This window comes from Pseudonaja textilis, unplaced genomic scaffold (assembly GCF_049901715.1).
Source record: "Pseudonaja textilis isolate UNSWEBS1 unplaced genomic scaffold, rPseTex1.2 PTEXSCF27, whole genome shotgun sequence".
NCBI lineage: Eukaryota > Metazoa > Chordata > Lepidosauria > Squamata > Elapidae > Pseudonaja > Pseudonaja textilis.
In genome coordinates, this window is record NW_028262878.1 from 228,367 (window position 1) to 254,675 (window position 26,309).

The following is a 26,309-nucleotide window of genomic DNA, read 5'->3' on the forward strand; positions in this document are numbered from 1 at the left end:
GGCCGCTTCTCTCGTCTTGAACCCCACGTGAGGCCGCCTCCCCGACATGGCGCACGCACACAAACACACACACGAAAATTGGCGAGAGACACCCGTGTCGGTTTTATTATCCGCTCCAGGTTTGGGTCAAGGACTTGCTCCGAGTAAGCTCCCCGTAGCTTAGCGCCAACTCCGTGTCCTGAAAGAGCGGGAAGTGGGGCGGGCTCAACGGCGCCTGCGGTGGGCGCCCCGTCTGGTCTCGATCCAGCTTCTCTCCTTCCCTCCCCCGCGGGCCGCTCGAGACCCGAAACGCCGTCGTGGTCCTTCCTGAAGAGACTCGTGCGGGTGTGTCCCGTCCCCCCCGCCGGCTCCGGCGGGTTGCATAGAACGGAGCGGGGGTGCGCGTGAAGCTGTCCAGCGGCGAATGTGGCGCCAGGCGCGAACGGGGGGGACGGGACTCTGTTCCGCAGAGAAGACCCCTCGCGGGATCCGGAGGGTCTCGAGCCTGTTTTCCTCGCCCGTCTCGTACGGACAAGAGATCCGGAGGGTCTCGAGGCCGTTTCCTCGCCCGTCTCGTACGGACCTGCGAAGGCACTGGGGTGAGAGGACGAGCGGCGGCGCGGCGGAAGCGGGAGGGACGGGGAGCGGCGGCCTCCGCTGGTTTCGGCATTGTTTCCTCAGACCGGCATGGGCATTTCGTTGTACTCGTCGACCCCTTCTCGCTCATCCAAGATGGGCTCCGCCTCGGCCGCGTCCAGCTGTTGGCGCGCGCGCCGGCATGCGAGAGAGAGAGAGACACACGAACGAGTGAACAGGCTCGTTTTCCCCCGTCTGGGATTGGCGCTACCCCCAAACACACCCCGCTACTCTGCTCTCTCCGCGAAACTTACACACTTCATCTCCCGCTCCGTGAAGATGCGGCTGAGCAGGCACAAGCGGAGAGGCACGGTGAGGATGAGGATGAAGGGGAAGGCCAACGACGCCACGGTAGACATGACGGCCCACAGGACGGCCAGGCAGGCCAATTGGAGGAGCGTGAAGAGGTGCATCCGCAGCGTCCGGACCTGGCGGGGGGGGGAGAAAAAGGAAGGCCGTCCCCGGAAGCGGCGGTTGGTGGCCCGCACTTGCGACATCCACCGACCCGTAGACGAGAGACCTGTGCGCACGGCACGATGGCCGGTTCAAACCGGTTCAAGTGAACCGGTTCTTCGTCGAGCCAGGAGTTGCAACGACGGGATGGGCCCGGCACAACCCCGCGCCTCCTCCCCGGCGTCCGATTGGGACAGTGGGAAATCGCAGGGCCGGCGTGGAGACTCGAGGAGAGCGGACAAGCGTCCTCCCGGAGGTTCGGCAACGCTCGTTTCTTGTCTCCGGAAGCGAGGAAAGACGGAAAACGGTCGTTCCGGAAGTCCGTCGCGGCCACTTTCCAGCCTCCGGAGCCCGAAGACAGGAGTCCGATGAGGCCGTGCCCACCCTGGCCACGCCCACCCGTTGCTCCGTTGCCGTGAACTGCACGAATCCCACCCAAGACTCGGAGGTCCCGAGGGCTGCCGCGCGGCGGCCGGGAGAGGCCGGCCGGGAGCGACGCCGAGGGGCTGCTTGTCCCGCCAGAAAACCACGAAACCTCCCGCCTTCGATCTAAAGAACACATCCCGACGGGTGGGAAACCGCTGCCGCCGGGTTGTCTTGGCTCGCTGTGGGGGATTTTTGGAGCCCACCGACTCGCAGGTAAGGTCAAAGGGAGTGTGACCCCCCCCGCCAACGAGTGTGACCATGGGCAATGCCCCCCAAATAGCTGGCGAAGGTCAAGACATTCGTCCCTTTTGGCTGGACAAACGATTCTCAAAAGGACGGGAGTGACGGCGCCGGCAAAGAGATCGGCCTCAAGGGGGAGAAAAAGAAACGAACGAGAAAGGAAACGACGAGAAGGATTTAGACGGGAAGGGAGGACCGATCCCCCGACTTCCCCGCTCCCAGAGGAGGATCCGGACAACCTCACCTTCTTGACGTAGGGCACGTCCGGATGGTGTTTCGGCGGCATCAGGAGGAGGTGGAGTCGCTCGTAAAACTGGATCCCGTTCAGCGAGGTGACGCCCATGTAGAGGAAGATCCCGAAAAGCACCGCTAGTGGGATCTTGCGGAGCAGGTCCCCGATGACGATGGACAAGCCTAGCCGGGAGGGAACAAGGCGGGGTTAGGCCCACGCGGTTGTGCGGGAAGGGAGCCTGCCCGCCCGCGCTCCTGTTCCGCCCGCCGACCGACAGGCAGGTCAAGCGGCTCACCGACGAGGACGGCAACCAGCAATCCGGTGACGCGCTGCTCCTTCACCTCCTGGATTTTGGGCTTGTCCCCCGGCGCCACCGCCTTGCTCATGACCGTCAGGGCATTGGCGTGGGTGACTGAGCGCACCGTGGCCGCCGCCAGCCACGGCAGGCCGAAGAGGGCGCAGAAGCCGCCCATGGCGACGATCAGGAGTAGGTCCAGGTGGAAGCCGGAGCCTTTCTGGAGCTTCCGCTCCTTCTTGCTGATGATCAGCCTGTGGGGAGAAGCGGCGGGGTCGGATTCCGCCGGTTCGGACCGCCTGCCGATCGCTCCATTCGAACCCGCCTCCTCCCGCCCGTCGGCCGGCGGAAGGTAAGTTTGGGAGGAAATCATGCTTTCAAACACCAAGCGCACGCACCGGCTGATGCCGGGCGCTGGAGAAACGCCGCTTCCGCTCCCGCACTTCCCTTCTGCCGGAGCGCTGTCGAGCTGAGCTGAGGTGGTTACCCCGGTTAAATCCCACCGCCGCACGCGCGTGCATGTATCTCCTCTCCCTACGTGCCCCCCAATTCCCGGCGGAGACGGGTAGCGCGGCCCGGATGCAAGACTCACGTGGTGATCTGCGTCTCCATGAAGATGAGGATGAAGACCAGGACGGCGGGCAGGACGCTAGCCACCATCATCCACACCGGGAAAGGTTCGCCGTTACTGCCCAGGGGTTAATCACCCAGCCTCGCTTTCTCCGGGGCGTCACCAGAAGCCGCTGGGCACGGAGAGTTTCTACAGCGGGGACGGGACGACGAGACAAAGCGGGAGAAAAAAAGACGGGCGGGTGGACGATGACTGAGTCCAAACTCAAGGACTAAACCGAGGTTCGTCCGGGCACGACGAGCCAGACGGGGATGGGGACGGGCTACACGGTGGCTCCTCCCCGGCGGGGCGTCGAGGAAGCCCTCCTACCTGTGTGTAAGTGTCCCGGATGCTGGAGTCCACCAACACCATGAGGAGGATGGCGATGGGCACGCCGAAGTCGCCAATCACTCGCCGGACCTGCCCGGAGAGATCTGCTCAGCCACAGGAGCCTCCTGAGTGCGCGGTGGGGCAGGGGGAGGGCTGTCGGGACCCCGCAGCACCTCTTCCGACGGCCGACAACTCTCTCTCTCTTCTCCCATAAACCTCCCCGCCGCACGCGGAAGACCGCCCCCCCCATCCCTTCCCGCCGCCCCGGGACATCCACGCACCCGGCCGGGAAAAACGGCTGTTCTTGAATTTCCGCAAGAAGAAGGCGATGAAGAAAGTGCCGGCCATCAAGACCAACGAGAGGAGGGCCGTGTTGGGTTGACCGGTCACTTCCGAAGCATCGCGGCCGATCGTCCCGTTCTCGTGTCCCGGAAGGCCAAGGGTGGCGTTCCCACAGCCGTGCAAGGGGTGCGCCTGGAAGATCTGCGCGGGAGGAAGGCAAATGGAAGGGGTTCAGGCGTCCCCGGGGTCGGGGTGTTGGCTTGGATTAAGTGACCTCCAAAATCCCTTTAAGCGCTTGAGATCTAGCTCTTCTCTCCGTCGCGGGAGTTTTTTTCTCCCCCCCCGCGCCGACTCACCTTGATGAGTTTGAAGAAGGTCTCGTAGATGAAGATGAGGGAGATGAGGAAGGCGAAGATTTCCTGGGTGAAGCGCGAGACGAAGCGCACCAGGAAGCTGCCCTCGAAGGCCACCATGGCCAGTACGATAAGGATGAGCCAGAAGCCGATCCAGACGCGGCCTACCAGGTACTTCAGGCCGTGCGAGGCGCAGAACTGCCGACGGGGCCGGGAAAAAAGGGTGTCAACCAGCGTCGACGACGGGGCTCCCGTCGAGCGGACGCCTTTGCCCCCCCGAAAGGGCCGTGAACCTCCCGAATCCTGCCCCCAGGGAGAAGGAGACTCGGAGGTCCGAGGGGATGCCGCCGCGGCATCGGGAGACCACCGAACCTCCAGGCCTTCGATCGAAAGGCCGCAGCCCGAGCGGATGCCCCTCTTCCGGGCCGATCGGACGTCCCGGACGGGCCCCCGTCCCAACTCACCGTGAAGAAGGCTTCCTCGAAAACCAGGAGGGGCCCCGAGAAGCCGATAACCAGGAGAGGCTGAGCCCCCAAGAGGCAGAAGACGACCCCCTGAAGCGCCGTGGAGATGATCAACTCGGAGACCCCAATGAGCCCCTCGGTCTTCTCGCCTGGGAGGAGAAGGAAGAAAGGGGAGCTGCGGTTCATCCCTGCCTCTCTCTGGTGTCCCCCAATTTCTCCGGTTTGCCCCCCCTGTGGCTCACCCAGCAGCCCCCCGAAGGTGATGGCGGGCGAGAGGGCGGCAAAGTAGATGAAGATGACAGCCGCCAGGCACTGAGGGTCCAGAGCGTCTCGGAAATCGCTGAGATACTTCGGGTAACGCCGACGGACATCCCGGACGAAGTCCGCCGAAGGGTCGTCCCGGTGCGCTGGAGCGGGTCGGCTCTCCAACCGTCTTTCCTCTCGCCGACTTTAGCTTCAGGAGCGCTGTTGGAAGGGGGAGGAAACGGGGGAATTGGGATCGCGCCGGCATTCCCCGCAAGAGATCTAGCACTGCCGAGGCGACGGAGGGAACCGAGCAGGAGAACTTGCTCTTTAGTCACCCACACCGGAGAGACGTCCCGCGGTACCTTTCTCCTCTGGCGACTTGGGCTCCAGGGCCGTCCCGGCCGTCAGGCGCCGCTCCTGCTCATCCCGCCGGCGGAGCATCTCCCGCTGGAAGTGCACCACGCTCCGCAGCAGCTCCTCGCCCTGCACCTCCGAAGGGGGCAGCACCACGCTGCAGTCCAGGAACTCGTTGATGGCCTGGAGCAGGTCCTGACGGTCGTCGGCCAGGTAAGCCGCTTCGTGGAATTGCTGGGGAAGATCGGGCGTGGAGGGTTGGCCAAGAAGACTGAGCCAGGGAGAGTTGACCAGGGAAAGGCCATGAGGAGTTGGCCATGGAGAGTGAGCCACAGAGAGTGAGCCATGGAGATTTGACCACAGACAGTTGGCCATGGAGAGTTGGCCAAGGGGAGTTGGCCAAGGAGAATTAGCCATGTAGAGTTGACTATGGAGAATTCACCATGGTAGTTGGCTATGGGGAGTTGGCCACGTTGAGTTGGCCAAGGAGAATTGGCCATGCTGAGTTGGCCATGTTGAGTTGGCCATGGAGAATAGGACATGGTGAATTGGCCATGGAGAGTGAGCCACAGAGAGTGAGCCATGGAGAGTTGGCCAAGGGGAGTTGACCATGGACAGTTGGTCATGAGTTGGCCATGGAGAGTTGGCCAAGGGGAGTTGGCCAAGGAGAATTAGCCATGTAGAGTTGGCCATGGTGAGTTGCCATAGAATTGACCATGGAAAGTTGGCCATGGAGAATTCACCATGGTAGTTGGCTATGGGGAGTTGGCCATGTTGAGTTGGTCATGTTGACTTGACCATGCTGAGTTGGCCAAGGAGAGCTGGCCATGGAGAGGGAGCCACAGAGAGTTAGCCATGTAGAGTTGGCCATGGTCAGTTGCCCTAGAGAGTAGACCATGGAGAGCTGGCCATAGAGAATTCACCATGGGAGTTGGCTATGGGGAGTTGGCCATATTGAGTTGGCCATGTTGAGTTGGCCATGTTGAGTTGTCCATGGCAAATCACCCTACGCCCCCTCTTGGAAGCAGCCCAGCGCCATATCCCGCCCCTGCCCCGCCCAACCCTACCTTGTCGGACATCAGGGTGGAGATGGAGCGTCCGATCTCGTGGTAGTCCATGTTGGCGCTGCTCGGGCCCAACAGCACGAACAGGAAGCGGACCGGCACCGGCACCTCCAAGACCGCATCCAACTGGGCCGCCTCCTTCAACCGCACGAAGGCCATGGTCGGCTGGTCGAGGAACTGGACGCAACCTGCGGACACGGGACAGCGGAGGCTGTCCGTCAAGGCCTGACCACGCCTCCCGCCCCGCCGCCGTAAGTACCCGCCGCAGAGCCCCGACTCGCTTACCGACAAGCACCACGGTGGCTTCGGCGTTATCCGGGATCTTCTCCAAGAGCTTCAGCTCATGTTTCGACTTGGAGCGCGTGATGGCGCCGGAGAGGACAGGCGAGGCCACTTCCTTCGGCAGGCTCTACGGGAGGGGAGGATGGGCGCCGGAGTCCGGGTGGCCTGCCGGAGGGGGCTGGGCCAACCCCCCCCGGATGCCCCTCCCTGACACCCAAGCCCCTCCCCTTCCCCTAAACCTAATCCTCTACCGGTTAAAACCCCCTTTGATAACAGCACAGTTCGGACGGGAGCTGCGAGGTCATCTAGTCCAACCCGCTCCCTTTATGCAATCAAGGGCCCCAAAAACCGGAACGAAGCCTCCCAAAGTGACCTTGGGGTGGGGCGGAGAGGGTCCCGGTCCATTTCGAGGGACAGACCCCCTCCGAGGCCTTCTTCGGCCGGCCTCGCAACCCGTCCTTAAGCAAGAACCAGCTGCTCTTTCACCCGGACGGATGTCTTTTTTCCACCCTTCTTTGTAGCGTAGAAGATGTTACTCCGCCGGGTCAGCGGGTCACCGCCTTACCTCCTTCTCCATGTCCACCCGCGTCTCGTGTTCTCCGACGGGGCTGATGAGCGGGTCGGTGACGGTGGGCTCGGGGCCTTCTCCGACGTGGTTGGCGCTGTGGTGGTGACCCAGAAGCGAGCCGAGCGAGCCGGCCGAGATATTACGAGGGAAGGAGAAGTCTTTCTCGTCGCATGGGTGGCTGGGGGAGAGACCACCTTGGGCATCACGTTGGGCCCCATATTCGTTCCCCCACCTGCCCCTCCATACGACCCGACGAGCAACTCGCGCGGTCCATACGACCGACCCTCGCGGTCTGGATAGGACACTCCACCCCGTCTGAACGAGCAAACTTTCTCGTCTGACAAGCAACACTCGACTTCTGGATGAGCAACGCTCACGATAAAGATGAGCGACGCCGCGTTCTGGACAAGCGACCCTTGTGGTCCGGACAAGCGATGCTTGGAGTCTGGACAAGCAACGCAGTTCGTATGAGCCATCCTCAACAGTCCAAAACGAGCAACGTTTGCGGTCTGTACGAGCTGCTCTCGGGCTCCGTACGAGCCACCCTCGTCATGCGGACGAGACCCCCGCCCGCACGGGTGCGGGAATAACCCCCCGATCTGCTCACCTATGCTTAAGCAGCAACGCCCGCAGCACGTTGGCCCGGTCCTCGGCCCGGATCTGGTCAGAGATGATCATCTGCTCCACGACTTGGTGGGCCACCCCGGGGAGCGTCTTCTGATCCAGGTCCAAAAGGACGGCACCTGGAAGAGGAAGAGGAGGGAGGAAGGATAGGAGCCACCCTTATCGCCTGCTCTCGTTCCCGTTCTTATCGCCTGCTCTCGTTCCCGTTCTCGTTCCCTCGACAAGGAACCCATCCAAAACCCATCTGAAGCCCGTTTGCTCCACCTCCTGCTTCCGTTTTCCTCTTGATTCATCGTCGGCCTGGCCAGCCGGAAAAACTCGGTCCCTACTCCTCCACAACTATCCTGCCTCCCTCCGCCCCCCATTCTTTCTTTCGGTCCTCCCAGCGGGATTTACAGACCGGGATTCACGGACCGGTTCCTTCCATCGCAGAGCCGTCCGGATCCCCAGCCAAGGCCACCGTTGCCCTCGAGTGTCTGAGCAAGGTTTGCAGTCTGTACGAGCTGCTCTCGGCTCCGAATGAGCTGCTCTCGGCTCCAACGAGCCACCCTCGCGAGGCGGAACGAGAGAAACCCGTCCCCTCGCCACCAGGATGAACCCGCCCTCAGGTTCCCGCTTCCTTTCGGCCGGGGCGCAAGGAGGACCTAACCATGCGATGGTCTCTCGTCGACCCACTTACCGTACGCATGCGAGCGATTGTCTCTCGTCACCCTGCTTACCATGCGCGAGCAATTTTCTCTCATCGATCTGCTTATCATCGACCCACTTACCGCAGGCGCGAGCGATTGTCTCTCAACCCGCTCACCGCGCACGAGCGATGGTCTCTCATAAAACCCGCTTTCGCGGCGCGAGCGATGGTCTCTCGTTGACCCGCTTACCGTGGGCGAGCGTCCGGCGGAGCTCCAGCAGGCTACGGAACGAGAGGGACGCCACGTGCGGCTTTCCCCAGCGGTCCGTCTCTTCCTCCACGTCCTCCTCAAATTTGATCCAACGGGCCGTCTCCTTCCACTGCAGCTCCTGGTTCTTGTCCACGATCAGCTCGTTCAGCTCCACAAAGACCTATGCCGAGAGAGCGGGAAAAGGTGAGAGCGACGCTCGGAGTGCCAGGGGGAGGGACGCCGGCTAAAAGACTCCCCCTCCCTCCGCCGAGAGGACCTCATTTCCGGGAATACGTCCGTACGGGACCCTCGCCGAAAGTCCCTCGCAGGCCTCTGTTGGCGGGAATACGTCCGTACGGGCGATCCCCCGCCTCAACCCGGGACTTTTGTCCTCCCCTCTCCTCTCTCTCCCCGCCACCGCCGCTCACCTCGTGGGGCTTCCGGTCCTGCTTCCGCAGGCGGGCGCTGGCCTCTGGCCGGTCCTTGCCCAAATGGACCACCTGCCCTTTGGTGCTCTTCCGAACGAGGTGCCGGCGCACTCCGGGGACGTCCTCAAATCGGTGACCTTGAGGGATCGGAGGGAAAACAGGGAGGGGAACGTTGACGGGCCGTCCAAATTCGTCCCCCTCCCCAAATTCGCTCACGTTCCCCTCCCAGTCAATGAGGAGGGAGGTCTGGACCCGCCGCTGGGCCTCCGCCTCAGCTCCGATCTCGGACGGATATCGGACCCGGATCGAAAACACAGCGGAGGCGTCTATGTCCGAATACGATCTAACTTAAGACTTGCCAAAGGGACGCCGCTGGGCTCTCCGCCGGTTCCGATTCCGGACCGATGTCGGACCCGGATCAAAAACGCAGCGGAGGCAAGTCTGGCTCCCAACGCAATCCAACTTACGACGCCCCGGGACGCCGCTGGGCCTCCCCTCCCCATCTCCCGCCATCTCAACCCAACCCTGATGTGGCCCTCGATGAAATCCCCGGTGTCAAAATCCCCTCCGTAAAATCCCCGCCGTTGAAATCCTCGGCATCGAAATCTGGCCGTCGAAATCCTCTCCGTAGAAATCCCCACCGTCGAAATCCCTCCGTGAAATCCCGCCGTCAAAATCCCCTCCGTAAAATCCCCGCCACAAAATCCTCGGTGTCGAAATCCTGGCCGCGAAATCCTCTCCGTAAAATCCCCACCGTCGAAATCCTCCGTGAAATCCCCGCCGTCAAAATCCCCTCCGTAAAATCCCCGCCATCAAAATCCCCTCCGTGAAATCCCCCCGTCAAAATCCCTCCGTGAAATCCCCTGCCTTGAAATCCCCTCTGCGACAAAACCCCCGCACGGCGTCATTCCTCGTCCGGCGCTTCTCCAAAACGCTTCCCCCCTCCCCCTCTTTCTCCGCCCTTCCCGCTCCTCACTCTTCATGTAATCCAGGTCGGCCGACGCCAAGGTCAGGGCCTCCGATTCGTCCGTCGGCACCTTCTGGTAGCGGGCCTGCTCTATCCCCGTCATGCTGCCGATGCGCCGGCGTTCGTTCAGGTTGTAGCTGCGGTGGGCTGGCGGCGGTTTGGAGAGCGGCCGCTCGGTGGGGGAGGCGCCCTCGGACGGGCCGGCCTCGTCGAACTCGGAGCTGAAACATACGACGCAACTGCTCAATCCCGTCCCTGTTGTCCTTCCTTCTACGACCTCGCCATCTCGGGGTCGATTGCGGTCGTTAAACAGGACGGACACCGCCAACGACCCCGCGGGGCTCTTCCAAAACCTCCCTCCCCCTCCCAGGAAAGCCTCCCTCCCCTATCCCGGACCCCCGCGACCGCCCTGTCGTCCCTAATCTGCGCCTTGTTCAATCCCGTCCCCGTTGTCCTTCCTTCTACGACCTCGCCCTCGGAGTCGATTGCGGTCGTTAAACAGGACGGAGACCGCCACCAATCCCGCGGGTCTCTTCCAAAACCTCCCTCCCCTCCCTGGAAAGCCCCCTCCCCTATCCCAGACCCCGCGACCGCCCCGTCCTCCCTAACCTGCTCGTTTTGTGCTCCGTCCATCGGGGACTCCTGGTCGTCGCGAGGATAGAGGCGGGAATCCGTCCGGCTCCGCGGCGAGCGGGCTCTGCCGTTCGGCGGCGTCATCCTCCTGTAGGAAGAACTGGCGGCGCCAAAGTGGGGGGAGGAGCTGTTCCGGCGGGACGAGAAGCCCACTCCTCTCGCCCGTCCCACTTTACGACGGGTCCGTACCTGCACCCCTTCCGGAGAACTGTTGGCGAGGAGCTCGTCCGGGGTCGGGTCGGTTTCGGTGTCGCCGGTGTCATCCTCGCCTTCCTCGTCTGGGCCCCCTTCCGCCTCTTCTTCGATGGTGGGGGTCTTGCCGGACGCCGAGGGGGTCTTCTTCTTCTCCTCCTCTTCCTCTTCCTCCTTCTTCCTCTTCTTCTTTTTCTTCTTCTTCTCGTTCTTCGATCCTTTTCTCCTCCGTCCGTCGGAGGGCAGGTGGGCGGAGAGCGGGTGGTGGATGTGGTGGGAGGACTGGCGGTGGTCTGCGGAAGAGGGAGGGGTCTGCTGGGGCGGGAAGAGCTCCCCCTCCGCCCCCACCGTAAGGGTTTCCCGCTCCAGCAGGGGTGGGGTTGGACTAGATGACCTCTGAGGTCCCTTCCGACTCTGACCCTTCTAGCTTCCTTCTTCCCCCCCCGCACGACATCCGTCGGGGTCTCGAGTCGGGGTTGGTCTGGATGACCTCCAGGCGCCGCCTCCACCTACATTCAAAATCCTCCTCGCTGTAGCTCCGTCCGGCTTCCTCCCCGCCTCGCGGGGGCCGGGGCTGCTGCAGCAGCTCCTCGAAGCGCTCCACCCGCAGGGCCCGGCCGAGGTCCTCCTCCGCGGGCTCCTCCAGCTCTTCCTCCTCCTCCTCCTCCTCCTCTTCCTCCTCCGGCGGCTGGCGAGGGAGCAAAAAGAGCGGGTCAAGGGGAGGAGGAGCAGGCCCGGTTTCCCAGCCAGGCACACGCACACACGCTCATGCACACACACACACATGCACACTCCCCCAGGCACGGACACCCACCCACACACACACAGATGAACACCCACCCACCCATGAACATGCACAGGCACGCACAATCACCATGCACACACACCCATGCACACTCACCCAACCATGCAAACATACATGCACACGCACCCATGCACGGACACCCATCCACCCACGCACAGACAAACATGCACACAGCCATGCACATGCACCCATGCACACCCTCCCATGCACAAACACACACACACACACACAAACCATGTACACTCACCCAGGCACGGACATCCACCCACCCATGTACACCTACACATGCACACACACCCCCACACACACACATGCACATGCACGCACAGACACCATGCACCCACACCCATGCACACCCAGCCACACAAACACACACACATGCACTCACCCAGGCCCGGACACCAACCCACCCATGCACCCCCACACATGCACACTCACCCATGCATACACACCCTTGCACACCCAGCCCTGCACACCCACCCACCCATGCACATGCACAGGCACGCACACTCACCATGCACACACCCCCATGCACATGCACCCCTGCACACACACTCATGCACGCACAGCCACGCAAACACCCACCCATGCACACTTCCCCAGGCATGCACATGTACACTCACCCATGCATACACGCCCTTGCACACCCAGCCCTGCACACCCACCCACCCATGCACGCCCACCCATGCACACCCACCCATGCACACGCAGACATGCACACTCACCGAGGCATTCACACCCAGACCCCCCTGCACACCCAACCCTGCACACACACACACACACACACGAACTCCACTGAGCTGCCGCTTACCGTCCGAACCTGAGCCATTGGTGATCTGCGGCCTCGGCGAGCCGCCAGCCCGGCCCGGCCATGCTATTTATGGCTCAGGCGGGGAAGGTCACGGCGTCCGGGCTCCGTCCCCCGCCAAATATTGACCGAGCACCGGGCCCCGTGCCTGGCCGGCTCCCCCCGTCCCGTGACCCTCCCTCCCTCCCTTCAAGGTGACCCAGCAGGCTGGGGGGGAGGGGAGGGGGGGGGAATGCCCCCTCCCCGAATCCCGGTGGGCTTCCATCCGCCCCATAAGTATGGGACCCTCCCTCCTCGCCCTCCCCCAAACCCAGGCTCTGCTGAGGGGTTAGGGGTCCAGATCAGACCCGGGAAGGGAGGAAGGACCGAAAGAGGGAGGGAGGGAGGGAGGAGGGAAGGAAGGAAGGAAGGAAGAAAGAAGAGAGGAAAACTGGAAGGAAGGAGGGAAGGAAGGAAGAGAAAGGAAGGAAGGAAGGGAGTAAGAAGAGAGGAACGAACGAAGAAGAGAGGAAGGGAGGAAAGAAGGAAGGAAGAAGAGAGGACAGGAGGAAAGAAAGAAAGAGGGAGGGAGGGAAGAAGGAAGGAAGAAGAGAGGAAGGGAGGAAAGAAGGAAGGAAAAAGAGAGGAAGGGTGGAAAGAAGGAAAGTGAGGAGGGAAGGAAGGAAGAGAAAGGAAGGAAAGAAAGAAGGAAAGAGGGAGGAGGGAAGGAAGGAAGGAAGGAAGGGAGGAAAGAGGGAGTAGCAAAGGAAGGAAGAGAAAGGAAGGAAGAAAAGAAGGAAAGAGGGAGGAGGGAAGGAAGGAAGGAAGGAAGGAAGGAAGGAAGGGAGGAAAGTGGGAGTAGCAAAGGAAGGAAGAGAAAGGAAGGAAGAAAAGAAGGAAAGAGGGAGGGAGGGAAGGAAGGAAAGGGGAAGGAAAGAACGAAGGAAGAAAGAAGAGAGGAAAAGTGGAAGGAAGGAGGGAAAGAAGGAAGAGAAAGGAAGGAAGGAAGGGAGTAAGAAGAGAGGAACGAATCGAAGGAGAGAGGAAGGGAGGAAAGAAGGAAAGAGGGAGGAGTGAAGAAAGGAAGGGAGAAGAGAGGAAGGGAGGAAAGAAAGAAAGAGGCAGGGAGGTAAGAAGGAAGGAAGAAGAGGAAGTAAGGAAAGAAGGAAGGAAAAAGAGAGGAAGGGGGAAAGAAGGAAAGTGAGGAGGGAAGGAAGGAAGAGAAAGGAAGGAAAGAAAGAAGGAAAGAGGGAGGGGGAAGGAAGGAAGAAAGGAAGAGGAGAGGAAATGGGGAAGGAAGGAAGGAAGGAAGGAAGGAAAGAGGAAGGAAGGAAAGAGGGAGGAGGGAATGAAGGGATGAAGGAAAGGGGAAGGAGGGAAGGAAAGATGCAAGGAAGGACTGAAGGAACGAAGGAACGAAGAGAGGAAAAGGGGAAGGAAGGAAGGTAGGAAGGAAAGAAGGAAAAGGAAGGAAGGAAGATGAGATGAAAGGGGAAGGAAGGAGGGAAGGAAGGAAGAAGAGAGGAAGGAAAGAAAGGAAAGGGAGGTGGGAAGGAAGGAAGGATGAAAAAGGAAAGAAGGAAGGAAGGAAGGAAAGGGGAGGGAGCGAGGGAAGGAAGGAAGAGAAAGGAAGGAAGGAAAGAAAGAAGGAAAGAGGGAGGAAAGAAGAAAGGAAGGAAGGAAAGGGGAGGGATGAAGGAAGGAAGGAGAGAAGGATTTGTTTCGTTTTATTTCTGGATTCTGTGTTTTATCGGGGCCCGTCGGCCGAGTAGACTTAAGACTCTGAGTAAAAGGGCCCTTGGCGACGGAGTAGAGCTCCACCTCCTCCTTCGAAATACCCCTTGTTATCAAGCTGGGCAGATGGTACACGTCGAGTAAGTGGTACGAACAGGGACGGGGGAAATCAACACAGGTCATCTAGACTGACCCAGGAGCTCTTTCGGGGTGGGGACGGGTGGGGGAAGGTGACTCCAAGGTGGAGTGAGGTGTGTGTGTGTGTGTGTGTGTGGGAAGGTTACTACAAGGTTACTAAGGCCGGGACTATTCCCCGACGAGACTCAAAGACGGGACTAAGAAAGGATTCTGCCCGGATTTCCTGCTCGGGGAAGGGTTGGACTGGATGACCTCCGAGGTCCCTTCCTGCTCTGCCCCTCTGGGATAGTTCCTTCTCGGTCAGGGGGTTGGACTGGATGACCTCCGAGGTCCCTTCCCTGCTCTGCCCCCTCTGGGATAGTTCTCCTTCTCGGGCAGGGGGGTTGGACTAGATGACCTCCGAGGTCCCTGCTCTGCCACTCTAGGATAGTTCTCCTGCTCGGGTGGGGCGAGGGGTGGGAGGCTTGGACTAGATGACTTCCAAGGTCCCCTTCCCACGCCCTTCCGTCGTGCCCTCCGACTCGGCGGCTTGAACATGCGGTTGGACTAGATGACCTTCTCTCTCTCTCCAAAGCTCCTCTGATAAAACTCGGTGGGATTCTCAGCAGCGGGGTTGGACTAGATGACTCCGAGGCACCCCCTTCCTGCTCGATTCTGATCCGATCAAAGTAGGGGGTGGAAACAAAGGACGAATGCCCCCGCCCTGTGTGTGTGCGTGTGTGTGTGTGTGTGGACAGCAGAAACCCCCACCCGTCCCCACTCCGAAAAGACCTCCCGGTCAGTCTAGATGACCATGGGTCCCCCCCTCCTGCTCGATTCTGATCCGATCAAACGGGGGGGGCGAAACAAAGGACGAACGCCCCCCGCCCCGTGAGTGTGTCTGTGTGTGTGTGTGGACAGCAGAAACCCCCCCCCCTAAAAGAGCTCCCAGGCCAGTCTAGATGACCCGTGCGGGCAACACGGACGGGGGAAGGCGCAGGAAAGGAGGGAGGGGTAGTGTATATGTGCGACTCGTGCGTGCGACGCTCTCCTACGGCTGCCCCAAACGGGGCCGAGAAAGTCCGTCGTCCATATTCGGAGCCCTCGTCCGGGGTCAGTCTAGATGACCCGGCAGGGCAAAGCGGACAGGGGGGCGAAGGAGCAGGAAAGGAGGGAGGGCTGTGTATATGTGCGACTCGTGCGTGCGACGCCCTCCTACGCCTGCGCCAAACGGGCCGAGAAAGTCCGTCGTCCGTATTCGGCATCCTCGCCTCTCGTCCCGCCGCCGGATCTTTTCCGGCACATTTTAGGGGAGGGACGGGGGTTAATTTGGGAGGGGGCAGGGGGGCCGATAGAGACTCACCCCTTCGCCGGTGAGGGGACGGTGCTGCTCAGCGGACATCCGGCCGCGGCTCATGGCCGATCCCTCTCCCGGCGTGCCCACGCCGCTCGCCGCTTACCCTTTCTCGTTCTCCTTAGGGCTCAGAGGAAGGAGTGGCGGCACCATCACCTGTGACGGGAGAAGCGCGGTCAGTCAGGGGGCGGCGGCGGTGGTGCGGGAGGGGGTCACCCCATTCTCGCCCACCCCCACCCCCCCACCCCCTCGCCGCCATTCCCCGCAAAGCGAAGTCGCCGCCGAGTCGTGTTATCCCGCACCAAAGAGCCAGGACGAGCGGAGGGTGAGGACGAGAGGCGGGTGCGTCCAATCGGCGGGGAGACGGGGGGTGTCTCGAACCCCACGGCACATCCCTTCTTGCCGTGCCGGCTTGCCGGGAGGGTGGGGGTTGTGCCCACCCACCCACCCCGATTAGCCCCCGCGTGGAGGAGCAACGGCGCGAGTTTCCCTCCGGCGTCCCCCGTCTCAAAACGGGTGGACACACACACACTTAGACACTTCAACCCGGGCTCAAAGAAACCCGAACTCGTGCCTGGCTGTGCCAATCACTCCGCTGGGGAGACCCCCGCTGGTAAGAGGAAGGATGGGGGGACGGCCGGCCTCCCCTCCCCCTCGCTGAACCACTCGAACGAAACCAAATCCCCGTCCAGCTTCACCCCCCCAACGACTGAGTCAGAACCACCCAACAGCCCGGCAAGAAAGGCGGGACCAGCCTGGTTGGAAATAGAAGAGAGACGACAAGACCGAAGAGCCGTCCATCATTCAGACCGGCGAAATTGGCCTTTCCAGCGCCCGCCGGGCACCCCGCTGCCAGTCGGAAGGACGGGGTGCCCTCTCCAATGGACACCCCCTCCCAACCAAAAAAAATTGGGGGAAAAGGGGCGGGAGCCCTGTTGTCCCCTCGGACGAGACGCCGAGACGGTCTCGGGAAGCTCTCTTGTATTCGGCGAGGCAGGCAATTCGGCGAGGACGGGCACCCAACGGGGTTGGACAGGCTCCCTTTCTTCCTCTTCTTCTTCCTCCTCCTCCTCTTCCTCCTCTTCCTTCAGACCCCCTCCCCTCCAAAAAACCACTCATTCGCCCCTCTGTCCGATCACTTACCACCGCCACCGCTAGAGATGCCAGGCTGTGCCTGGCACACGGGGGGACATATAGGGAAGTCGGAGAGTGAGTCACCCTCACAAGGTCGGCACTGGGCGGTGGATGGGGCCGGCACAAGCCCCCGCACCCATCCTCGCCCCCGAGCCACGGCACCCCCTTTCTACGCTGTCAGGCCGGACGCTAGGGAAGGGGGTGAGCCCCTCCACACCGACGCCTCCTTTCCCCCTCCCCGCACTGTGTACCGACGGCTTTGTCTTGCCTTCCGGGGTGGCAAACGGGACCCCCCACATGCAACCCTCCCCCAAAAGAGGAAACTTCGACCCTTCCGGCGAGGACAAGCCGGCACCCCAAAAACCACCAAACCTACAAACAAAAACTACAACCCCTGAGGCCGTCACCCCAAAAACCACCAAACCTACAAACCAAAACCACAACCCCTGAGGCCGGCACCCCAAAAACCACCAAACCTACAAACCAAAACTACAACCCCTGAGGCCGTCACTCCGAAAACCACCAAACCTACAAACCAAAACCACAACCCCTGAGGCCGGCACCCCCAAACCACCAAACCTACAAACCAAAACTACAACCCTGAGTCGCCCGCTTCCCGGACGTCCCAAACTTTGCACGCCGGCTGAACCGGGACGGGGGGAGGCGAGGAAAGGAAAGTCCTCAGCTTGTGCCCGCCTGGCGAACCCCCCAAGATTTGGCCCACCCGGCGGAGAGGGGAGACCCAAAGCTCCGACCAGGATGGTGCCCACTTCGCCGAGAGGCCTGCGGCCTGGGTGACCCAACGGGAAAGAAAGCCAACCGGGGCTTTTCGGCGGCATCCGAACCCAGGTCGTTCCAGGTCGACCGTCACACTTTGTGCCGGTGGCGAGGCCAGGTGGGCACCCCAAAATCCGGGGACGGACGGACAGACCGTCCCTTTCCTCGTGCCGATCAGGGAGGGGGGATGATATAACCTCTGGTGGCCCACTAGACTTTCTCCTCCCTCCCGCCACCGTCTAGCACACACACACACACACACACACATGCCTGATGGGGCTGGCAAAAGCCGGTCTTGATCCCTCCGCATGGTGAGCCGGGGAAGGCGGGGAGGGCTGTGAGGAGGAGGGAGGGGAGGGCCAAGCTTGGGAAGCCAGCGTTGGTCCCTCCGTCGGGCACCGCATTCCAGCGGCGACGAGCCCCGACATGCCCGGCCTAAGAGGATTTATGGGCACCGCGGTGCCACCTGGAAGGCCGCTCCGGATTCCTGATGAGGCCGGATTTCTTCCCCCCCCCTATTGTGGGGGGAGGGGAGGCGTCCAACGGGGGAGGGGCTCGTCTCCTTCCTCCTCCTCCTCCTCCTCTTCGTCCTCCTCCTCGCCTTCTTCGGCACGGCGTCCAAATCGAGCCAGGTGGCCGTTCTAGAGAACCTCGAGGAACCTCTCTCTCCCCCCAGAAGGAATCGCCCCTGAGCATCTGGGAGGGTTTTGTGCCTGTTTAGCGACCGTGCCGTCCCCGCTGGAAAGAAGGAAACCAACCAATCAACCAACCCCCAAAAAGCGCTTGGTGGCCTCCTTTCCCTGCCGACCAAAGCTTTCCCCATGCCAACTGAACCAGGCGGAAAAGAAATCGCCGAGCTTCTTCTCGGCTCGTGCCTGTTTGGCGAAACCCACACCCGGCACCCATGAATTTGGCCCAAACGGGGGACGGGACAGGGGACGGGACGGATGGGGACAAGACCCCCCAAAGTTGCGACCAGGATGGTGCCGGCTTCGCCGACGGGCCGGCGGCCCCAGAGCTGCCCCCGTTGCGGCTTCTCGGCAGCGTCCCGCGGACTCTCGAACCGGCGTGAGGTGCCCGCGGGGGTGAAGGGTGGGGTGGGGTGGGGGTGGGGTGGGGGTGGGGCACATCAGCCTGACCCCGCCCCCTTCTTAGGACGACGCCCCCTTCGGAAAAAAAAGACCCCTCTCCCCCAAAAGCGGGACTTGTTCGGCACTAAGTGAGCGAAAACCGACGGAGAGGGAGGGGGCGCACCTGCCGGCCGTCGGAAGAAAGGAGAGAGCCACGGGGGCAGGTGGGGGTGGGGGTTCCCTCCCTCCTCCGGCTCCCCAAAAACCAACCGCCCGCCCCGGTTTTGCCTTTCCGACAGGGCCGACGGATTCCCCCTCCTCCTCCGAGACAGGGATCAAGACCGACGGGAGGGAGGGGAGGCCAGCGGAGACCTCCCCTCCTCACCTCCCCTCCCCACTCTCTCCCCTCCCCTCCCCCCAGATAGGACCCCTCCCCTGCTTCCAGGCCCCTCCCTCCCCTCCCTGGGGCCGGATTCCCCTCCTTCCCCTCCGAGACAGGCATCCACAGTCCCCCCTGTGGTCCAGGAGGGAGGGGAAGCCAGCGGAGACATCCCCTCCTCCCCCCTCCCTCTCCTCCCCTCCAGGATAGGACCCCTCACCTGCTTCCAGGCCCCGCCCTCCCCTCCTCCCCCGGGCCTCGCTGCCCTCGCTCGCTCCTTCTCAGCCTCCCCGCCGCTCGGCCCGAGGATGAGGAGGATTTTCTCCCCCACCCCACGTCCCAGGAAAGGGAAGGGGAGGCCCGGCTGGTGGGGGGAGGGGGGAGGAGGAAGAGGAGGAGGAGGAGGAAGAGGAGGAGGGGGTTGAAACCACCTCCCTCCGTCTCACGATGCCGTCGGCCCACCGGAACTCCTGCCCATCCCGGAGAGGGAAGAAAGGGAGGGGGGGGTACTGATGGGGTCATCGCGTGCCCACCTAGAGCCAGACTAACACACACAGACACTCATATATACACCCCCTCCCCGTTTTGGAAGCTACCAATCGATGCCCACCCCCGCTCCCCGGGTCCAAATGGTCCCATCCGGGCTTGCCAAGGGGGAGAGTTCAGACAGGGGACCCTGGAGGTCATTCTAGTCCAACACCCCCACATCCCCCGGTCTTTCAAGCAAGGAGACCCTCCCGGAATCATACGAAAGGAGAGCGGGAGAGAGACCCCGAGAGAGTCGGGAAGGGATCCCCGGGGAGGTCATCTATTCCAACCCTCCCCCTTTTTCAAGCGGGCCTCACTTGACAGAATCCCCAAGAGATCGGAAGGGACCCTGGAGGTAATCTAGCCCAACCCCCCGGCTCAACAAGAGGCCATCTTCACAGAGGGGATCAGATTGGGAAGGGTACCTCGGAAGGTCATCTAGTCCCACCATTCGCCCAAGCGGGACACGCTCACCAAACCGTATGACAGACTTGGAAAGGGACCTCAGAGGTCACCTAGTCCAAACCTGCTTGGGTGGTGGTGGTGGTGGGGTGGCTGGGCTAGATGACCTCCGAGGTCCCTTCCTACCCTCTTTTTCTTCTTCTGAAATGCCTCCATGGGGACTCCTGCTTTGAGGACGGGGCTGGGCTAGATGCCCTCTGAGCCCCCCCGGGCTCTTACTCATCTCCTCCCCCCCCCCCCCGGTGGGAGTGCGGCTAAACCACAAAATTTGAACTCGGCGTCTGGATGAAGTGACTCATCGCTTCGCCAGAGTCAGCCGTCGGCGGTCGGAGGTGTGAGTCAGACCTCCCCCTCGTGCCTCTCGCCGCACACCCAGAGGCTGCCGGACCCTGACCTTGAACGCCCCGTTTCCCTGCCCCCCCGCCTAGCCGGAAGAAAGAAAGAAGGAAGGAAGGAAGGAAAGAAAGAAAGAGAAAGAGAGAAAGAAAGAGAGAGAGAGAGAGAGAGAGAAGAAAAAGAGAAAGAAAGAGAAAGAGAGGGAAAGAAAGAGAAAGAGAGAGAGAAAGAAAGAAAGAGAGAGAGAGAGAAAGAAAAAGAGAGAGAAAGAGAGAAAGAAAGAGAAAGAGAGAAAGAAAAAGAGAGAGAAAGAAAGAAAGAGAAAGAAAGAGTGAGAGAAAGAAAGAGAAAGAATGAGAGAGAAAGAAAAAAAGAGTGTGAGAGAAAGAAATAATGAAAGAGAGAGAGAAAGAAAGAAAGGGAAAGAAAGAAAGAGGGAGAGAAAGTCTGAGAGAGAGAGAGAAAAAGAAAGAAAAAGAGAAAGAAAGAAAAAGAAAGAAAGAGAAAGAAAGAAAGTGAGAGATGGAGAGAAAAGAAAGGAGAGAGAGAGAGAAAGAGAGAAAGAGAAAGAGAAAGAAAGGGAGTGAAAGAAAGAAAGAAAAAGAGAAAGAGAGAGGAAGAAAGAAAGAAAGACAAAGAAAGAGAGAGAAAGAAAGAGAGAAAGAGAAAGAGAAAGAGAAAGAAAGAGAGAGAAAGAGAAAGAAAGAATGAGAAAGAGAGAGTGAAAGATAGAGAGAGAGAAAGAAAAAGAGAGAAAGAAAGAGAGAGAGAAAGAAAGAGAAAGAATGAGAGAAAGAAAAAAGAGTGTGAGAGAGAAAGAAAGAATGAAAGAGAGAGAGAAAGAAAGAAAGAGAAAGAAAGAGGGAGAGAGAGAAAGTGTGTGTGAGAGAGAGAGAAAGAAAGAGAGAAAGAAAGAAAAAGAAAGAAAGAAAGAGAAAGAAAGAAAGTGAGAGATGGAGAGAAAGAAAGAAAGAGAGAGAGAAAGAGAGAGAAAGAAAGAGAGAAAGAAAGAGAGAAAGAGAAAGAAAGGGAGGAAAGAAAGAAAGAAAAAGAGAGAGAGAGGAAGAAAGAAAGAAAGAAAGAAAGAAAGAAAGAAAGAGAGAAAGAGAAAGAGAAAGAAAGAGAAAGAGAGAGAGAAAGAAAGAGTAAGAAAGAGAAAGAGAGAGAGAAAGAAAGAGAGAGAGAGAGAGAAAGAAAGAAAGAAAAATAGAAAGAGAGGGAGAAAGAGAAAGAGAGAGAAAGAGAGAGAAAGAAAGAGAAAGAGATAGAAAGAAAGAGAAAGAAAGAAAGAAAGAAAGAGTAAGAGTAAGAGAAAGAAAGAAAAAGAGAGAGAGAGAAAGGAAGGAAGGAAGGAGCTGGAAGGGACCTCAGAGGTCATCTAGTCCAACCCCACAGCTCAAGCAGGAGATCTTTCACAGGAGAACTGAGTTAGCAGGGACCATGGGGGTCATCCAGCCCAACCCCCAAACAGGATGACCGTTGGAAGGGAGCCCAGAGGTCATCTAGCCCAACCCCTCCTCAAGCAGGAGAGCCTTAGAGAATCACAGCATCGTGGGGTCGAAAGGGACCTCCGAAGGTCATCCAGCCCAACCCCTCCTCAAAACAGGAACCACAGAGATGGAAAGGACCTCCAAAGGTCATCCAGCCCAACCCCCTCCTCCAACAGGAATCACAGAGATGGAAGGGACCTCCGAGGTCATCCAGCCCAACCCCTCCTCAAACAGGAATCAAAGAGATGGAAGGGACCTCTGAGGTCATCCAGCCCAACCCCCTCCTCAAAACAGGAGGCCATTTGAGAATCACAAAGGTGGAACGGGAACCAATTCGGCTGCTTGACAGTCGGCTCCCTTTATGACGGGCGCAGCAATCGCCTGACAAGCCGATGGGGGAGCCCAATTCACTTAAATGACCGGGGAACTCCTGAAACCCCCGAAGGAGGGTCACTCAACCCACAATGGCAAAACCCGTCGCGCAACCGTCTCACTTAGTGATGGCCTCAATGGCGGCCATAAGTCCGAGGCGACAAGCCATTTTCCACTTGGACGAGGGCCTATTCCCCACCCCCGTTGACCCAGAGACACTCCCCAATGGCCAGAGGACACAGAGAGCAGCTCAGCCCCAAAGACCCTGCAATGTGGGCCATTCTTCTCCAAGGAGCTGTCATCCTGCTTGAGCAGGGGGCTGGACTAGAGGACCTCTGAGGTCCCCTCTATTCTTTCTATTCCATCTTCTCTTTTATATTCTGTTCTATTCCATTCTTATTTCTGTTGTATATTCTATTTTCTATTCTATTTCTATTCTATCCTATATTCTATTCTATTTTCGATTCTATTTCTATTCTGTCTTCTATTTTCTGTTCTATTCTATATTCTATTCTATATTCTATTCTATTTCTATTCTATATATTCTATTCCTATTCTATATTCTATTCTTTCTATTCTATTCTATATTCTATTCTATTCTATTTCTATTCTATATTCTATTCTATATTCTATTCTATATTCTATTCTAATCTATATTCTATTCTATATTCTATTCTATTTTATTCTCTAGTATATTCTATTCTGATATTCTATCCTATTCTATTTTCTATTTATATTCTATATTCTATTCTATTCTATATTCTATTCTATTCTATTTATATTCTATGTTCTATTCTATATTCTATTCTATTCTCTATTCTATTCTCTATTCTAGTGCATTCTATATCCTATTCTATATTCTTTTCTTTTCTGTTTTCTATTCTATTTCTATTCTATATTCTATCCTATTCTATTTTCTATTCTATTTATATTCTATATTCTATGTTATATTCTATATTCTATTCTATTCTATACTCTATTCTATTTTATTCTACAGTATATTCTATTCTATTCTATATTCTATTTTCTATACTATTTATATTCTATATTCTATTCTATATTCTATTTTATTCTACAGTATTTTCTATTCTATATTCTATCCTATTCTATTTATATTCTATATTTTATTTCTATTCTATATTCTATCCTATCCTATTTTCTATTCTATTTATATTCTATGTTCTATTCTATTCTATTCTATTCTCTATTCTATTCTATATTCTACTCTGTTCTATATTCTATTCCATTCTATATTCTTCTATTCTATATTCTATTCCATTCTATATTCCATTCTATATTCTATTTCTATTCCATATCGTATTCTATTTTATTCTACGGTATATTCTATCCTGTTCTATTTTCCATTCCATTCTATATTCTATCCTATTCTATTTTCTATTCTGTTCCATTCTATTCCATTCCTCATTCAAATATTCCACTCAATTTTCTCTTCTATTTCCTCTTCTCTTCCCTTCTAGTTCTCCCTTCTCTCCTCCGTGCCTTCTACCCCCCTCCCCTCTCTATCCCCTCTTCTTCCCCTCTTTCTTTCCTATCCTATCCCTTCTGTCCTTTCCGATCCTATTCGATGGTCTCTTCCCGTCCTCTATTCCATTCCCATTCTCCATGGCCAATTCCACCGCAGGCCCTTCCGCCTGGATGGCCATGGTCCGGTCAGTTGTCTCCTGTTCCGAGCCGGGTGGGGCGGGTTGGACTAGATGACCTCCGGGGGTCCCCCTTCCCAAGCTCTGGGAAGCTCCCCCCCCCCACCAGCTTTGGCTGGCTCCAACCCATCTGGGAAATCAAAATGGAGGTCTATTTTAGGGTGGAAGAGCGGACTCCCCCTCCTTCTCCACATCCGTCGGCCCAGGGACCCCCAAACCTTGGAGAATTTGAAGGCAGGGGAGGAGGACCGTACCAAATCCAGCTCTGAAACGGGGGTGGGTGGGAGGTGGGATGGGGAGGTGTTTGCTATTCAACCTCCTTGGCTCTCCCACCTCCCTAGCTCTGAAGGGAGCGAAGGGGCAGGAGGGAGGAACTACAACTCCCAGCATCCTCGCTGGGCTGATGCTGCTGGACAACTCAGCTTGGGATTGGGGGAAGAGGGAAGAGGGGGCGGGACTTTCCTTCCAGCCAGAGGGGGCTGCTTTGGGGGAGGGAGGGAGGGAGAAGGGGGGCAGCATGGGAGGGCAAAGGAGGGAGGGGTCTCTGCTCCTCCTGGGAGAAGGGTGGGGAGAGAAGGGAAGGGTGGGGGGTGGCATCCCACCTTCCGAAGCTGCTGGAGCGGGGGCGGTGGGGGTTGGACTAGATGACCTCCGAGGTCCCTCCCATCTCTTGTTCTTCTATTCATTCTGACAGGGTCTCTCCCTCAAGAACGGGGGTTGGACTAGATGACCTCCCAGGTCCCTCCCATCTCTTGTTCTTCTATTCATTCTGTCAGGGTCTCTCCCTCGGGAAAGGGGGTTGGACTAGATGACCTCTAAGTTGCCCCCCAAACTCTTGTCCCTCTGACAGGATTCTCCCGCTCAATGGGGGGGTTGGACTAGATGACCTCCTAAGTTCCCTCCCCCAAGTCTTTGTCCCTCTGACAGGATTCTCCCGCTCAATGGGGGGTTGGACTAGATGACCTCTTAAGTATCCCCCCAACTCTTGTCACTCTGCTCGAGCGGGGTGGTGGTGGACTAGATGACTTCTTGAGGTCCCTCCCCCAACTCTTGTTCTTCTGGCAGGGTTCTCCCCTCAATAGGGGGTTGGACTAGATGACCTCTGAGGTCCCCCAAAATTCTTGTCCCTCTGACAGGATTCTCCCGCTCAATGGGGGGTGTTGGACTAGATGACCTCTTAAGTTCCCCTTCCAAACTCTTGTCCCTCGGACAGTATTCTCCCGCTCAATAAGGGGGTTGGACTAGATGACCTCTAAGTTCTCCCCAACTCTTGTGAACCTGACAGGATTCTCCTGCTCAATAGGGGGGGGTTGGACTAGATGACCTCTAAGTCTCCCCCCCAACTCTTGTGAACCTGACAGGATTCTCCCGCTCGAGGAGGGGGGGTTGGACTAGATGACCTCTTAAGTGCCCCCCTCCGCAAAACTCTTGGCCCTCTGCCAGGGTTCTCCCGCTGGAGCAAGGGGAGGACGGGGTCGGACTAGATGACCTCCAAGGTCCCCTCCCAAGTTATCCTCAGTATGAAAAGGAAGGGCGCTGCTCCTCCTCCAGGCCCGAGGGAGGGGAGCCGCCGCCTTTAGAGGCCACACCTGCCCGGACAGGTGTGCGGCTGGCAAACCGGCTCCCCAAGCCCCTCCCCGTTCCCACGGTCCCCCCTTCCTCCCCCTCCACCGGTCGTAACTCCGGAGCAGCAGCCGTATCTCCGAGGACTAGGTTGCTGCAGCCTCTCCCCCCCCCAAATCCAACACCCAAAGAGTGGGGCTGGGCAGCCCCTCCCCGGCCTCTGCCCCCACCCCACGTTATCTCCCCCCCCGCTCGGTCCGCCCACTCACCCGAGCCGACCGCGCGGGGAAGCGGGGATCGAACCCGTTACAACGCCGCCGGCCTCCGTCCGATTCCCTTCCGACCCTTCTCTCGCACGGGCTGGCCTGGCTGGCTGGCTTTGCCGAACTGGCTCGGCGCGCATGCGCGGATGGGAGCTTCCCCCCGCCTTCACCACGTGCCCGGCGGGGCCCAGCCCGCCGCCTCCTCCCCCGTCAGCGGCCGAGGAAGCCCCTCCCTCTCGAAGGCAGCTAGTCCTCGACTTACGACCCAGGAAGGGTCCCGATGGGTCCTCGACGTACGACGCCCTTTTCCAATAGGTCCTCGACGTACGACCCCCTTTCCGATAGGTCCTCGAGGTACGACCCCCTTTCCAATAGGTCCTCGACGTACGACCCACATTCCCATAGGTCCTCGATGTACGACCCCCTTTCCAATAGGTCCTTGATTTACGACCCCCTTTCCAATAGGTCCTCAACGTAGGACCCTCCTTTCCAATAGGTCCTCGACGTATGACGCCCCTTTCCAATAGGTCCTCAACTTACGACCCCCTTTCCAATAGGTCCTCAACGTGGGACCCCTTTCCAATGGGTCCTCGGCGTACGACGCCCCTTTCCAATAGGTCCTCGACGACGACCCCCTTTCCATGGGTCCTCGACGTACGCCCCCTTTCTGATAAGTCCTTGACTTATGACGCCCCTTTCCAATAGGTCCTCTACGTACGACGCCTTTCCAATAGGTCCTCGACGTATAACGCCCCTTTCCGATCGTTCCGACTTACGACCCCCATTCCAATAGGTCCTCGACGTATGACCCCCTTTCCAATAGGTCCTTGATTTACGACCCCCTTTCCAATATGCCTCGTTGTAACGATCCTCTTTTCCAATAGGTCTCGACTTACGACCCCTTTTCCAATAGGTCCTCACGCATTTACACCCCCATTCCA

The 26,309-nt window shown here is 58.5% G+C and overlaps 1 protein-coding gene across 1 annotated transcript; it reads right to left on the reverse strand.

Annotated features, from left to right (window-relative positions):
• Positions 1–78: 78 nt before the first annotated feature.
• On the reverse strand, positions 79–25,499 carry SLC4A2 (solute carrier family 4 member 2). The gene is given in 26 exon segments (XM_087919126.1): positions 79–737; positions 870–1,043; positions 1,979–2,148; positions 2,262–2,515; positions 2,854–2,956; positions 2,959–2,997; positions 3,000–3,021; positions 3,202–3,308; positions 3,498–3,684; positions 3,840–4,034; positions 4,301–4,449; positions 4,543–4,678; positions 4,680–4,765; positions 4,909–5,134; positions 5,968–6,152; positions 6,250–6,373; positions 6,812–6,992; positions 7,422–7,557; positions 8,317–8,497; positions 8,745–8,881; positions 9,721–9,996; positions 10,321–10,444; positions 10,534–10,829; positions 11,050–11,224; positions 15,343–15,489; positions 25,375–25,499. Coding segments are annotated over 25 exon segments (3,798 nt in total). The 5' UTR covers positions 15,397–15,489; positions 25,375–25,499; the 3' UTR covers positions 79–656.
• Between the last annotated feature and the right edge of the window lie 810 nt (positions 25,500–26,309).